Source organism: Larus michahellis, chromosome 13 (assembly GCF_964199755.1).
Source record: "Larus michahellis chromosome 13, bLarMic1.1, whole genome shotgun sequence".
NCBI lineage: Eukaryota > Metazoa > Chordata > Aves > Charadriiformes > Laridae > Larus > Larus michahellis.
In genome coordinates, this window is record NC_133908.1 from 15,067,480 (window position 1) to 15,083,076 (window position 15,597).

The window sequence follows — 15,597 nt, forward strand, 5'->3', positions numbered from 1 at the left end:
TGACAAGGGGGGGTGGGGGGGCGCGGGGCTGGCACCGGGGCAGAAAACGAAGTACGCGACTCCCGACAGCGGCACAAAGAAATAAAGGGAAAGGCTCGATCGTTCGCTACGGGAACGGAGGGAGAGAGGGAGGCGGCAGGGAGGGAGTCGCCGGCCCCTGCGCCCGTGTCCCGGTCGAACGGCAGCGGCCCGGGCCGACGGCTGCCCGCCCGCACCCAGCGGAGGCCCCGGGACAGGGACGGCTCCGGGGCCCCCCCGCCGGCGCTGCGGGGCAGGGACGGCCCCGGCGCTCCCTGTGCGCCTGCGTGCGCGCCGTCGGAGCCGGCTCTTCCGAACGGGCACAGCGCCCCCTGGCGCCCGCCCCGCCGCGCCCGGGAGCCCCGACGGCGGGCAGGCGGGCCCGGTGGGGCGGGCCGAGGGCCGCGCCCGGCCCCCGCCGCGGGAGGACGGGGACGGGTCCCCGCGGGAGGCCCCGGAGGCACCGGCGTCGCGGCTCCCCTCCGCCGTGACCCTCCCCGGCCCGTCCTGCCCCCTGGGGACAGGCCCCTCAGGGCCCCCTCCCGCTCCTCGTGCCGCCGCTCCAGGCCCGGGAGCGAGCGCCTTCACCTCGGGGCTGCACGCATCGGGGCGGGGCGGTGATTAACATAATTAACATAATTAACACCACCATCAGCTGGGTCCTCGAGGGGTCCCTGCTCTGGCCCTGCTCACTCCAGAGCACTGCAGAGCTCGCCTCTCCCAGCTCCCCCAGAGCTGCTCTTTCCACACTCAAAACAACTTCGGGTGACTTTAATTTCGGGCCAAAACGGCATCTGATTTAAAACTGGATTATTTAAAAGAAAAAAAAAAAAGGAAAAAAGCTGGATTAATTTTAAGAGTGCCAATCAAAACAGTAAGCGCAACAGAACAAGTAAGAGCATTGTAAACCAAAACAATATTGGCATTTTAATGCCCGTCCTGCCAGTACAGGACCACACAATAGGGCTGAGGGTCTCCGGCTGGTAACTCTGTAACATGGCAAGGAACGTGGCCAGCCCGCACTGGGACAGATCGGCGAGTGGGCACCCACCTGGGATAAGTAACACCACTTCTGTCTCGGCTAGAATCCACGTTTTGTTGGCGCATCCACTCTAAGGTGGCCTAAAAACATACTTTCTTTATCGACCTGTATGTGATACCACATGCCAGTTGGACAATATACCTGTCAGGAGTATTATTGGAGGTAATTACTTGCAGTTGCAATTACGGTGGGCTTCATTTGTCATTGACCCTTTTTATCACAGCTTCGTTGTCGCGTTTATATACAGGTACTTCTCTGGGGAAATGGTCAGTTCTCTCCGCACCGTGGATAACGTGAAAGTTGTAACACAAGTGGTGGGGAAGAAAGTTGCTCCTGTCAGGCAGCAAAATTGCTGCTGTGAAGAATTACTTTTGCTGATGTAAAGGGACCTCGGGCCCCTCTGAAACTGCAGCGCTTTCCTAAAGCAGGGACTTGTGCCTTTCACAGATACTCCAGTAATGTTGACTTCCATGGAAGAGACCAAACGCTTCAGAAAAGAGAGTTTTACTGATTTAGAAGGTTTACCTTGCATTTCCTGGAATATTCAGAATCGGTTTGTTCCTCAAGCGGAGCAAGCACGGTCTCTCTGGAAGAGCAGAATGATGCTGTGAAGAAGAATACAATTAGAGGGATGGAGACTTCCTTGCTCCATGGAATGACCATCTCAAATGTTTCTGGGCAAGCGTCAGTCCTCCTCTCTCCTACTTTCTGGTGGAGCTGCAGGTGTCCCTGCCAGGGCCAGCAGCAAGAATTGCCACTGTATTCCCTGGAGGGGTTCAGGGCCAGGCTGGACGGGGCTTGGAGCAACCTGGGCTGGTGGGAGGTGTCCCTGCCCAGGGCAGGGGGTGGGACCGGATGGGCTTTAAGGTCCCTTCAACCCAAACCGTTCTGTGATCCTGTGGTTCTGCAAGCAGCAGCTGACCACTCACTCCTTCCCTGGGCTGCTTCACCAGAAGGCTTTCCTGCTCCTCCACTGCGGGGCTAAGCACCACTATCTGCCAGGAGCAAATTTTAAGACTGAAAGTTTCAGCACAGTAACTCACCGGCAGCACTGCCCAGATCCGGCTGCGGCTCGGCGGTAGTATATAACTGGCCGATGACAAATATGGAAATAATATCAGCCTAAATATTTTGACAGTAAAACCAGCGAGTTGATTGAGATGGTAAGGTGCCGTACCAGCCGCAGTGCTCTACAGGCTCGTGGTGTAAACGTTGGCTGTTAAATGTCGGAAGACGCTTCAACCCTCGGTTTCTAACCGGGAACGTGCTGTGGGCTGAGCCCGCCGCGGGGCTGCCAACCTGCCGTGCACCTCCCGGCCCCCCGTGCGGTGCTGGGGCGTGCGCCGGCGGGAGGGGGTGCCCAGGCCGGGACCCGCACCCGCGGGAGCACGTCGGTCGCAAAGGGTCCCCGTCACCCTGCCAAGTGGAAGGAAGCTTCTCTCAAAGTGTATGGGGTAGTGAAAAGTATCTTTTACAAAACATATTTTTACTTTCAGTCTTTGGGGTTTGGTCATCTTGGGGGAAGCAGGGAAAGGCATTATTTAAATAGTTGTAGCTGCAGGGGATTATTTTCTAAATTAACAATAGTAATTGCTCCTGCCAAATCCAAAGTTGAGGGGATTCATTTGTTTCGACTCTCAAGACAATAGCACAATTTTGGGTTTCATATTGCAAGCTCTGAAAACCAAATGGTGGGGTTGATGTTTTAAAAAAAAAAAAAAAAATTAATTCAAACAACATCAATTCATCAGACTTGAATTCAGCTCTTTCCACTGTGCCAGTTTAACTTGCACTGAGAAAAGTTGCTGCTCAGCAAAAAAAAAAAAATTCCTTTTTAACAAAATGAATGCATCATACATAAAACATCACGAACCATACAATTAGTAAGCAAATGTAAGAGTTCAGCTCAGTTCATAATTATTCAGCAAACCTATTCAGAATGATTTTTTTTTTTTCCTCCCTGCAGCAATCAACTGTGTGGGCTCATTACCACTGAGAATCTAACGAAGAAACCACCACATAAACTGTACAAAACAAGCCCATATGCTAGAAAAACTTTAGCCCAGCTAGCCATTAGCAAGCAGCCTTTTAAACCCTTCCATCCAGCAAAACCACATCTTACTCTCCTGTGGCGTTTATACCCCCAGCTCTATAAAGATGCCATTTCATTAATATGCCGGGCTTCAGGTATATAAATTTTAGCTACTAAATAACCTCTACAGCGTTGGGAAGTGCGGCCATCTGGAACAATACAAAAAAGCATTTGGTTGCCGCTACACGTCGCGTACCAGCCAAAGTGATGAGCCCCGTCTTTAGAGCACGGGCTCCCAACAGTTACTTTGGGAAAAAAACCTGATAGGTTTTTCTTGGCAGTGATTTCTGCTCCTAGCAGGGATATTCAGTGAAAGGAATTTGAATATTTTGAAGGAGAGGTCTCCAAGCCTGGTGGCTGACATTATCGGGAAGGTTTTCAACGTTTCTGCCTTTTCCCTAAGTAGGGAAACTATTGCGTCTCCTCCCGATCAAAATTACAGCGAACACGGTGACTGGACCAACTCAGAAGGGAAATATGTAAAATGCTCAGGCGAGGTTGACAGTGCGGGGAACGCGGAGCAGGATCCCGAGGGAAGGAATTCCTCCAGGGGAGATGCTGTTTGTTTGTGTGCACCTGCTTTAGTTCCCAAGGACGGTAAGGAGTTTTGGGTCCAGAAGTGCTCTTTTCTGGCCCCAGGCAGCAGGGGCCGTGCCCACAGCGGCCAGACCAGCTGCGTCACACGGGGGCCGGGGGGTTTGCTCCGGGGACGGTCACACCGCTGGCCTCCAGAGCCGGGTGGCACCGGGAATCGCGCTGAAAGGCGGCGTGTAAAGGTGTCCGGCGATCCGACCTCCTCCGGCACTTCTTGTCCTGCCCTACGGGAATGTCTGGAGGTGACTCCTTTGTAATTGAGAGTAAAGACAATTTCATCTGTACAACCTGATTTGCATTCAGTTTCGGGAAAGTTTGCCTTCCCGATGTAAATATTTCATGCTTAGTTTTGCCAACAATGTTGTTTTCCAGAAAGTTTGAACCAAATTCCTTCAGACACTTGACTGCTTCCCATTTTAAAAAATGCATAACTGAATAATAAGAGTTAAGGGACTAAAACTGTTCCAGTCGTTTCCAGCTGAGATCGGCAGCGATTTCAGAACTCAGCCTTTCACAAGGATTTTCCTCTTTGTTTCTTCTGCGAGGCTGGCTGGTTGGTTGAGCTGCTCTACATCTCTGCAACCTTAAGCTGTGTGTTTTTCCTCTGCGGTTTTTCAGGCACCTCCGTGTGGATCATGACATTTTCACGATATCGGTACGTTTTCCCATTGCCGCGGACAGCTTTTTTTTGCATCAACGAAGTATGTATTGGGTCCCATTTATGTCGGTTCGGTGAAAACTTCTATAGCCAATGGGACGCTTAGGTGTACGTGTTGACCGCATTAAATTTTTCTAATTTAGATCACTAAAAACCAGGATAGTGCTAAAATAATACAACATTGAGATTGTACGGTTAGTCTTGCGAGGAAATGCTAAAGCCAGTTTCCCAGTCCATGATAATTGTACTACAGCACACCTCTTGGGCGTCCCCCCCCCGCTTCAAATTCCCATCTCTAAAACACACATCATAGGGTTACACATCTGATTGGAGAGGGGGAAAGAGAAAAGAAATTAGATCATATTTACAGGACAAAAGGATTAGTTTGGCTGCAGGAACCGTAGAAGTTTTATGTTTCCTAAAATAACGCAGAGATAAATAAATAAAAAATGGTACCTCTCTATACGGATAATCAGTACTTAACTCTCCTCGGTATTTTATGATGGAGTTTGCATGATTGACTTTGTTCTGTTGTTTTCTTAAACTTGAGCCAGGTGGGAATTTATATAAGCTGGGTGGAGCAGGAATGATCTTTGAGCATCTGGGACGTGCAGCTCGCTATGGGTGATGCCAGCAAACCGCTACAGCGAATTCGGTTTTCATCATCTTATAAATTGAACTATTGTGAAAGGAGAGAACCAGAGGCTATTTTGTAAAGTCCTGATGACTTAGTTCTCCCTAAGCGTTACCTTCACGAGAGTGTCCACCTTAGCGCTTCCTTCTTACAGCCTGGAATCCCGTGACACGTTCCGCGCTGCGTTTGCAAGCTCTTCCCTTCTGTCACTCGCAGGACAGGGTCCTTCTGCCCCGGGGAGAGCGGGATGTGCCGGGGGGGCAGCGGGGGCTGTTGCGTGCTGCTGTTTGGCAGGAACTCACCCAGCGTGGACCACATTGGCCTCTCCTGGAGAACCTCCCACGGGGCTGCAAGTGTCTGAGCACTTTTCACCCTCGTCTTACGCCCGCTGAGTGCTGCCCGCGCGCTCCCACCGCCAGCACAGCCTTTGGGAACGCTCTCGTTCCCGGTGCTCCCGCGTCCCGACCCCCTGCTCTGGGCTGAAGAGGAAGCTGCACATCCCTGTGGACAAGGCGAACGCTTGAGAACCCGGTGCCCAGAATTCAAAGCCAGTAAGCAAATAAAGATACTCCTGTCTTTATTATTTATCACGTTACCTCACAAGATTTTACAGAACAACTCACATTCTGGAGCCACTGGCGAACCTCACCTCCTAGTCCTGATTTGTCCAGTTTAAAAAAAGAAAAGTGCCTCTGCCCACGCGAACTGAAGAGCTGTCGGAGCAGCAGCGGGCACTTGGTCCGTCAGCGGGACACGGCGGCAGCGCGGACCCCCGCAGCCACCCCCACCGTGGGCAGGGCTGGGAGCCCAGCAGAGGGGAGCTGCCCGTGCGCCCCCCGGCCAGGGAGCCCAGCTCCACCCGGGCCTTCATGCGGGGCTGGATTTCACCCGCTCCCGCCCGGCATTATTTGCTGTTTCGCCAGGAACGGCTCCGGCGCAGCAGCGACGGGTACCCACAGCCATCCCTTGCCATCCCTGCGCAGCACCGGCCACCGCCTCCCCCGCAAACCACCCCTGGCTCCCCGCCACGGGCACAAAGGGTTAAAAAAAAAAATCTCCTGCCATCCATAACCATCGCTTCTCCGGGATCACATGGCCCCTCAGCATCTCCTACAAAAGGCCTGATTTAATCCCGGCTGCAGACGACTCACATTGTGCTCGCAGACTTCGAGCGATGTCAGGCGATCGGGTTTCCAACTAATATCCAAGGCACAGCCCAAGCACAGAGCAGGAACAAAGGCTTCTTTGTTACTGGGGGAAAAAAAAAAAATCCCCTGAAGATATTAGCAGTGCAGTAGAGTTCAAACTGTTAAATGATTCAAATATTATTTAACGAATACATTTGAAACGAGGTCTCACAACCCAGAACACTTTTTAGATCATCGTTTACAAAGAGCCCGCCTCTTCGTTTACTTCTTTATGAAGTCCTTGCTTTCAGGTTTTAATTATAGCCATTTTGCTTCCAGGCTTTTTCAGGGACTTCACTTGTTGGTGTCGCTTGGTTCTTTTTATGATACGGTTTAGCTGGTGACTGCCGGATCTTTCAGAAATCTTCAGAGCCACGCTGCCTTGATTTGCCTTGGACCGCGTTTCTGTGGCCGTAAGAAACAAGGGAGACGGCCGAGAGCCCGTTGCAAAAGAAGCAACAGCATGAGGTACTGTTCCAGAGGGTGCCAAAAACAAGCTTTTAAAATTAGGAAATTTGTTAAATTAGTGTATCAAGATTTTAACTGGGACTGGAGCAGCACCGCAAAGTCCCAATTCAACAGATACCTTGAATTTCTTGTTCAAGTCTCGGATACGCAATTCTAAACCAGAAAGCCATATAGTTTTAGAGAGGAAAATTAAAGCAGCAAGGTAGGTGGGGGTTTTAGAAAGAAACATTTCCTCCAGCCTGAGGAAATAACATTTTAAAATTAAATTTGAGTTTGCTGTGCTTATAGCAGAGAGAAATCCACGGCTGCTCTAGGCACGGGAGGCAGGTATTTGACCCAAAGGCGGACACCGGTACGTCTCGGACTGCGCAGGTGCGTGCTGAGATTTGCATTTTGAAGCGTTTCTAGGAAAAATGGGAGTAAAGAGCAACAAAGCAGAGCACGTATCAAAACCAGCAGGAGAACAAGTAGCAGAAAATAAGGCACAGGGCAACAGCAGAACTACTTCCAGGTTCTGTCAGCAGAGTGCATCGCAAAGCAAAATGTAAAATCCATACCCCACGCCAGCAAATCGCTCCTGTCTCTGTTGCCTGGGGGGGTCGTACACACTAAAATAGCCGCTTGAGGAGCATCTCTGTGGAGGGAAGAGGAGGAACATCATAACCACAACCCACTATTCCAACAGAGGCAGCAGAAGTGTTACAGGACCCTGCCTATACCTGAACTACCAGAATTTCGCTCAAGTTAAATTAAGGGTCCGGCTTGTCCTCACAGAGGCAACGCCTCAGGCGGAAGTCATCGAAAAGACGCCTCCAAAAGCTGTTTTTGACACATTGTTCTTTTAAATTATCACCAGTGCCAGAACTCTGTTCTTGGTGTGGTTTGCACACTGAATCCTGCCCGCAGCAGGTGTGGAGAGGGAGAGGCGGCTTTCGAGAGTGACAGCGGGTAAAACAGCCCCGGGGGCTCAGTGCTCACCGTCCTCTGGGTAATAACCTCCATTCCATCTCCCACCCTCCTCGGAGACACCGTCTTTTCCTCACATAAAGGGAAATTATCCTTACTTTAGCAAGTTCCTTTAAAATTGTTAACTTCCAGCCTAAGTGTGAATAAGGCTGAGTCGAACCTTGCAGGGCCACGCCATGCTCTTGCCAATTAGTTGCTGTTGATTAAAATTCATTTTCCATATAAATTCCAGCTAGTAGGCAGCCTTTCACAAAAAGAGTTACAAAACTACGAAGAAAATATTTTTGTGATGTCCCTATTGAGACATAATTCAATAGAGAAGACGATTGCATTGCACGCACTGAATAAGAAATCTCAGTTACAGCCCCAAGTTTCAGACTTTGCCGTAAAAACCACGGCACCGTCCCAGGCGCATGCGTTCCCAAAAGGAAACCCATAGAAAGATTAATTAATGATAGAGGCATAAATAGTGAATTTGTATGGTATCTGCGCGCTCTCAGCTTTACGGTAGCGATCCGTAAGCCCTGCCGGGGGCCAGGGAGCAGAGCGGCAGGCGGGTCCCCGGGCAGGGGGTGGGAAAGGGGCAGAGCGGGAGAGGAGACGGGAGCACCTCCGAGAGCCTTCCTCGCCCAGCAGCACCGAGCCGTTCATTATCCGTGGCCACCACGCCGCTCGGGATCAACTCCTTTGTGCAGGATCCCAGGACAACCCAAATTTTTTGAAGAATCTTTTTAAAAAAGTAAAATTAAATTTATTTGTCAGATTAATATAAAAGCGCTGATAGCAGCCACTGAGATTTTTGCAGCGGTCGACAAAAGGGTAGCAATCACTGCCACTATGGTTTTTTGTTGTTTATTGAAAAGATTTGTTAAAATAAGAATGTGAAAATGGAAAAAGTCTCTCAAATAATTCTAGTACACTTCCTAAGAAAAAAGACCCTTCGGAAAAATGTTATTGCTACAAAACCTGAACATACAGAAAATGACAGATTTCTACGTCAGCGGAAACAAAGATATGCCATTAAATTACCCATAGCCTCTCCATAGATCACTTGATCCCAGCCACCAAATCCATATGTTCTTCCCCCCACCCGCCACGTGAGTCACCCATAACGACGTGGGGCACCTTGGTGGGCATCCCGGTACCTGCTGGGAGGCTGCAGAGACAGAGCCGGGCTCTTCCCAGTGGTGCCGACGGGCACAGGCTGCAGCACGGGAGATGCCGATGGGCACAAGGGCAGAGTCCTCACCAGGAAGGTTCCCAGCTGGTGGCCGGTGGGATCCCTGGCCTTGGGGAGATGTCCCCTATCCATGGTGGGACACGGTGCTGGATGACCCGATCCCACTTTGGAGCTGGTCCTGCTCCAAGCACAGCTGGACCCCTGGGCCGCTGCCTGAAGCATCCAGTGTGTCCATAGATCTTCATGAGCTGCCAAAACATCAGCTCCTCTTTCAACTGAGAAAACAAGGACTTGGCTGAGATGGGGTTGTTCGTCTGGGTAGCCACCAGCACTTCAAAACCATCAAAATGAGAAGACATAGGACAAGATGAAATGGCCTCAAGTTGCACCAGGTTTAGATTGGATATTAGGAAAAATTTCTACACCAAAAGGGTTGTCAAGCATTGGACCAGGCTGCCCAGGGCAGTGGTGGAGTCACCATCCCTGGAGGGATTTAAAAGCCGGGCAGACGCGGTGCTGAGGGACGTGGGGTAGTGGTGGGTTTGTCGGTGGTGGTTTTGTCGGTGGTGGTTTTGTCGGTGGTGGGTTGATGGTTGGACTCGATGGTCTGAAAGGTCCCTTCCAACCGAGACAGGCCGATCATTCTGTGAACATCCCGATGTGCCCGGTGGCTGTTTGCTGCCATGCGGCTGGAAAGGGGACAGTCCTTTACTCACGTGACTCTTCGAGCAAAGGCGACCCCAGGACGCCGGGGCTGGCATAGGGATGCTGTAAAATGAGCAGGACGGCTTCAACTTTCGCAATGCATCATCATTTGCTAAAGCTAATGTTAACTTTGGGAGACACCATCATCTACAAATTAACGGAAAGTGAAAATAAATGGCTGCTTTAGCTAATTGCCCAACGCAAACACTGCATAATAAAGCAAAAGGCACTATAGATAAGGCTTTATTTGAATTTGAAGACTGCACAACAAACACTTAGTTATTTTTCCTCATCTAGCAGAAGCCACAGAATTACAGCCCGTATTTCATTTTGTCAGCCCTGAGTATTTGGAAATGCCAGAGTCTGTCCCCATGAGATACTTGTTCTTAAAACCTACATCTGAAAGGGGTTTTAACTGTTTTCTAGCAATTAGAAATGTATTATGTGCAGTGAGCTACTATTTCCTGGTTACAGTTTAAATGCTTTTGAGATAAGAAGACGCTCTAATTGACTGAATACTATTTATATTTCTTTCCATTGTGCTAGAAGTTTACGATGCAGTCTCGAAATTGGAACAGCCTGACTTCTGCATGCTCTGACTTCTGATACGAGCCCTCGCGGAGAGGGAAAGTTGCACCAAAAATCTAATGTCAGCTGTTGTACCCGCACACGTAACGGCTGAAAACACACGAAGGTAAGTCAGAGAAACGGCGAGTAACGTCACCGAGTGGCGTATATATAGATACACCCCCCCTTATTTTCATAATTGTCTATCAACAGATACATTTCGCCCAATTTTATCGGTTTCTTCTTCTAAAAAAAAAAAAAAAAGCACGTTTACTCTTTCAGAAAAAAAATGTTAATGACAATAGAAATTTGGACAAAATAGGTAACGCTTGTTTATTTGTATGAAACATACTGAATCCTGAGACTCTTAAGAGTATCTGTCATATAAGACTGCTTCAGCAGTCAAATTAGGGAAGTGTCTAACGCTTACCTTTAAATCTTACTTCTTTCAGTTGCTGGAAACTCATGGAATATATCGTCTTTGTTCCTACCTCAAATGGAGCAATAGCAATAACATTTTTTACATAAACAGAATAGCACAAATTGCAAAAAATATTGTAAATATTGATTCTGCTACCAAGAGCTTCAAATTAAAGACTACTTACTGGTATAAAGTTTCAGGAGTCAAATTTTTAAAAAAGAAAGGATATATTGCAATGCAGTGACAAAGTGAATACGTGCTAGCAAATCTCCTGGGGGCGACGCACCGCTGCGTGCTGCTGTGCCCCCGCTGCTTCCAGAAAAGCTACCAGAAAAAAAAAAAAAATTCCATACAAGTCCCTTTTAGGCCACACTTATGTGCAGCCAAGTGATGGATTTAAAAGGTTACTGCTGGAATATGGTTCACAGCAGTCTATTGCAGTGAATAAATATCACGTTTACATATCCATTATAACAAAACTATGTTGCACTTCCATTACTTCACGTTGGTTTGCCATCTGGAAGCTAAACAAGCTGTGTAGTAAAAAAAAAATTTTTAAAAAAATTCGATTTTGCACTTACCAAAAGGAGCCACACAAGTTTCAATTTATAGCAGGCGATTACCAACCTTTGGAGGCAGAAATGTGCCTGCGGAGAGGCAGAGCCGTGCCCGGGCGGGAGGGCAGCTCCCGCGGCCACGAGGGGCTCAGAGAACCCATTTCACACCCTTCAGAGAACCGATTCCACACGGGAGCATCGGTCCAGAGACCAGCCCGCAAACCCGCTCGCGGGAAACTCTTCCCGCCTGCCCTGAGAGCAGACACTGCCCAGAGCCCAGCACGGGTCGGTGGCACCGCTCAGTTCACAGCGTGTGTCAGGCTTTGCGTCCTATACTCAGAAACACCCCGAGGAACTGGCGATTCCTTGCTCTGAGCCTTCCACCAAGAAAAAACCCCGTGTGAACGACGCTGCCCATCACCACCCGCCTGCCCCAGAGGCAGCGGTCAGGGTGTCACCGAGCCCAGACCAGGCAGTGGTGCCCAAGCCTCCCGCCGCCCTCGGCACCGCCGACTCGGGCTCCGACACCCCCCTTGACAAGCTCCCGCTCCCCAGACACCGAGTAGCGGCTGTGAATCGCCCAGACCGAGATGGTCTCCATGCACCGTCTCCTGCCCTGGTGCCACCCTCAAGGAGCTTTATCTAGTGCCAGCTGCAGGTGTCCAACGCCAGAGCGGGGATGGAGGCGCGTGCGTAGAATCATGGAATTGCCCAGGTTGGAAGGGCCCTTTCCGATCATGGAATCCAACCATCAACCTCTGACACAAACCATCACCACACCGAATCTCTAACCATGTCTATCATCTTCCTTCCTACCTGCTATGCAGCCCTTTGACTTTTGTTCGGGTAAAATAAGCATCCTTGCTGCTGACAGACTCGCCGCTGAAAGCAGAACAACAACCCGTCAGTCTGAACTCCCTGCTCCCCCCCGGAGCCCGCCCGCAGCCGCGGCCGCGCCAGACCCCCTCCCTCACACCCACCGCTCTCTGTGGTACCTCTTGGGACTAAACATCCCTGGAAATCGCTTCCAGCATCCCGGAACACACGTCCAGCGTATGTCCCCGGTGCTCGGGGGCAACAGCAGCCTCCGCCGCGCTCCGAAGCCCCGGGCCGTTCTCCAGCCGCGCAGCAGCCTCTGCGGCCAGGGCAAACCCGGGCCGGGGACAGGCAGCAAAGCCAGCGCCAGCCACCCCCTCGGCAATAGCTCACGGGTGACAAGTGCTGAGAAGGGGGGGGAATACGGGAGTAAAGCCTTGACAGACAACTCCAAGCAGCGATGCAGATGCCAGTTGAATTCCATCTTTTGTCAGGAAATGCTGAAAACCAGGACCCGAGAGGAAAAGTTAACACTACTGTAAGAACCGCAAAAGTACCTTGCAATAAGCAGCCATTACTCTCAAGCCTTCCTGTAATTTATCAGTTATATGCCCAAAGAGAATATCTTTCCTGCCACAATTCTGATCACCTTTTCCTTCCTTCAGCAGTTATTTTTAAGTACTTGAACTAAACACTAGATTGTTACTGAGATGCTCCGTTACAAGAATACGAAGCCAGGGACGGGAGACCAGACCCAGCTTCCGACAGGGCACCAAGGCCAGCTTTTGTCCGGTATGTTCCGAGCATAAAGTCTCTTCTCATTCCACCCTGCGGCTCTCGCAGCACTTACCGGGGCCTGATCCGGGAGCAAAAGGACCCTGCACTACCTAACAATGCCTATGCATTTTTTTAAAAACTTAAAAATCACGACTGCTTTCTGAAATCCAGCAGCTTCAGCAGACTGGCAGCCCACGGTCCATTTCTAGATTTCTCATCCCATGGGACAAGGGTTTTAATCAGCGTCAGCGAGCTCCTGCTCCTCGTCTTGAGGCCAGCCAGCTCACGGGGAGACACCCCGGATCAGCGAGGCAGGCAGGAAGGGCCGCCCCGGCCGGGCAGAAACACCGGCTCCTCACCAGCCCCTCTCCGCTCCAGCGGTGCCCGTCTGACGGCGGCCGCTCCGCCGCCCTCCCGGCACAGGCCTGGAAGCCACCGCTCTGCGAAGCAAAGGCAGCTGCCAGCGCCCCTTGCAGCGCTGGGCAGGCAGGTGAGAGCAATGATGGAGAGGAGGGGACCAGCTGGGGAGGGACCACCCCCATCAGCGCCGCCGGCACGTCCCAGCCCAGCCCCATCGCCCACCTTCCCTGCTCTGAGCAGCTTCACCTCTCCCACTCCAACACGTCTCTTTATTCTTCCGAGGCCCACCGCAAGTGCTCTGGTACACAACACCACCAGCCAGTGCGACCTACTTGCAGCTGCCTCTGTTCATTTTATATTACTTCCTCCATTTCTAGTTATTTCTCCAGAAGCCTGTTCCGAAGCTTTGCAGTATCACTGACACCAGACTGGGCCTGTGACTGCCCGACTGCTCTCCCACACGCCGTACGTACACAGCCTCTGCTCATAGATCTTAGAACCACAGACCTGCCTCGGTTGGAAGGGACCTTTCAGACCATCGAGTCCAACCATCAGCCTAACTCTGACAAACCCACCACTACCCCACGTCCCTCAGCACCGCGTCTGCCCGGCTTTTAAATCCCTCCAGGGATGACGATTCCACCACTGCCCTGGGCAGCCTGGTCCGATGCTCGACAACCCTTTTGGTGTAGAAGTTTTTCCTAATATCTAATCTAAACCTCCCCTGGTGCAACTTGAGGCCGTTTCCTCTTGTCCCATCGCCTGTTCCTTGGGAGCAGAGACCGACCCCCCCGGCTGCCCCCTCCTTTCAGGGGGTTGCAGGGAGCGAGGTCTCCCCTCGGCCCCCTTTTCTCCAGGCTGAACACCCCCAGCTCCCTCAGCCGCTCCTCACCAGACTCGTGCTCCAGACCCCTCACCAGCTCCATTGCCCTTCCCTGGACCCGCTCCAGCACCTCAGTGTCTTTCCTGTAGTGAGGGGCCCAAAACCGGGCACAAACTTAAGAGGTTTCTCAGACATCCTTGCCGAGAGACCCGCAGATTTACGTGCCACTTCCCAGGCATTCCACAGGAGCGACTGCTCACCCCTTCAGTCTGGAGGAGCCGAGGTGTTGGAAACCAGCCTTGGCACGGCACAAGGAGATGTCCATGCCTCCATTCCCTGGTGCTGACCTGGCAGAGCTGCAGCTGCCTCCTTCCACCACCCCGGCTCTCCGACAGCAGGGACATCCTCCCTCCTTTCCTTGCACAGGCAAGAGGCAGCATCAGCAGCAGCTGTAACACACGGGAACCGCCACAGCTGCTGCAGACCACGAGCATCAAACACAAGCGTCTGCAAAACCACCAGCCTGGCACGTTAAGGTCGGCAGTCAGAATCCACCACAAAAGCAAAACATCTCCCTACTCCGGATCGTGGCAGCGCTCCAGCTCAGGAAGTCCTGCTCTGCTTGAAATGCTAAAACGCCACAAAAATCCAAACAAGCCCTTCCCTCCCCCGGACGGCTAACGATCAGACACAGGTTTGAGCTCACAACCGCTGCAGCGCGTCCTCAGAGGGTTCCAACCTCCTCACACAGCTCCATACAGCTAAACACCAGCTCACTGGCAAACTGCAAAAACTAATACCTAAGAAAAGAGACAGAGCATTTTATGATCAAATTTATTTAATTAAATCTCATTGACTGTTTTACTGTAGGTCACACCAGAGACTGCCAAAGTGAACTAAACATTTACATTCACTACAAGATTCTCTCAAATTTTCACAACTAGTCCCAAAAACATGAAAGTTGTAGGGTCCCTTTCCCTCAGTTTGCGTTTGACTCACGTTAATGACAGCGGGACTCGCGTTCCAGCACCGGAGAGAAGGGAGCCCCCGGGTGCTCAGGGGTGCAGCCCCCCTGGCTGCAAGCACTTCGACAATCATACGTGTGTGTGCGCGCGCACGCCTCTCTCTATATTTACAAAACCAACCTCCTGATGGTACAGAGGACAAATAACTGTTTAACTGCGAATCAAGAAAGGAAAAGAAAAATTAAAAAGAAAAATTAATTTTGCAGGACAGAGGGTAGGAGGGTGCAACTACACAGGAGAGGGGGCCAAACGCCCACACCCCGGCAGAGGCGTCGGTGCCCGGCGCTGGCAACAGGACGAGTCCTGTGGCAGACCCGGCCCACTCTGGAAGCTTCAGAAAATTCTGTTACTGCCCGTAATGGGAATCACATCACTCCTTTTGTCAGTAAAGTAGGTCCAAAATGATTCCAAAATACTTAAAGGTACGTGAGATTAAGAAGATGGAAGCTTAAAAACAAGGCTTGCGCCACCAGGGTTTCTGGGGATGCTGGGAGGAAACCAGGCATTAATAGAACTTTATCTAAGTAGTGCTTTTAAAATAATTTGTTTCTGATCTAGCAAGGATTTTGATAATATATATCTATGATATGCTCTGAATATTTCCTTAAAAAATGCTGAAGACATTTTCCCTATTTGAGAGTTATCTACAGGAGGTCGTTATTATACCGTCTTTTCTCCTATGTGTCTACTCCTAATAAGCATCGGAG

The 15,597-nt window shown here is 50.9% G+C and overlaps 1 protein-coding gene across 1 annotated transcript; it reads right to left on the reverse strand.

The window, feature by feature from the left end:
• Positions 1-5,155: 5,155 nt before the first annotated feature.
• On the reverse strand, positions 5,156-13,257 carry LOC141750577 (uncharacterized). The gene is made up of 9 exons (XM_074605931.1): positions 13,042-13,257; positions 12,299-12,405; positions 11,906-11,971; positions 11,559-11,658; positions 11,114-11,179; positions 8,805-8,963; positions 7,251-7,327; positions 6,190-6,289; positions 5,156-5,539 (listed from the first exon to the last, which is right to left on the reverse strand). The coding sequence occupies exons 1-9, from the start codon at positions 13,255-13,257 to the stop codon at positions 5,156-5,158; spliced, it is 1,275 nt and encodes a 424-aa protein (XP_074462032.1).
• Between the last annotated feature and the right edge of the window lie 2,340 nt (positions 13,258-15,597).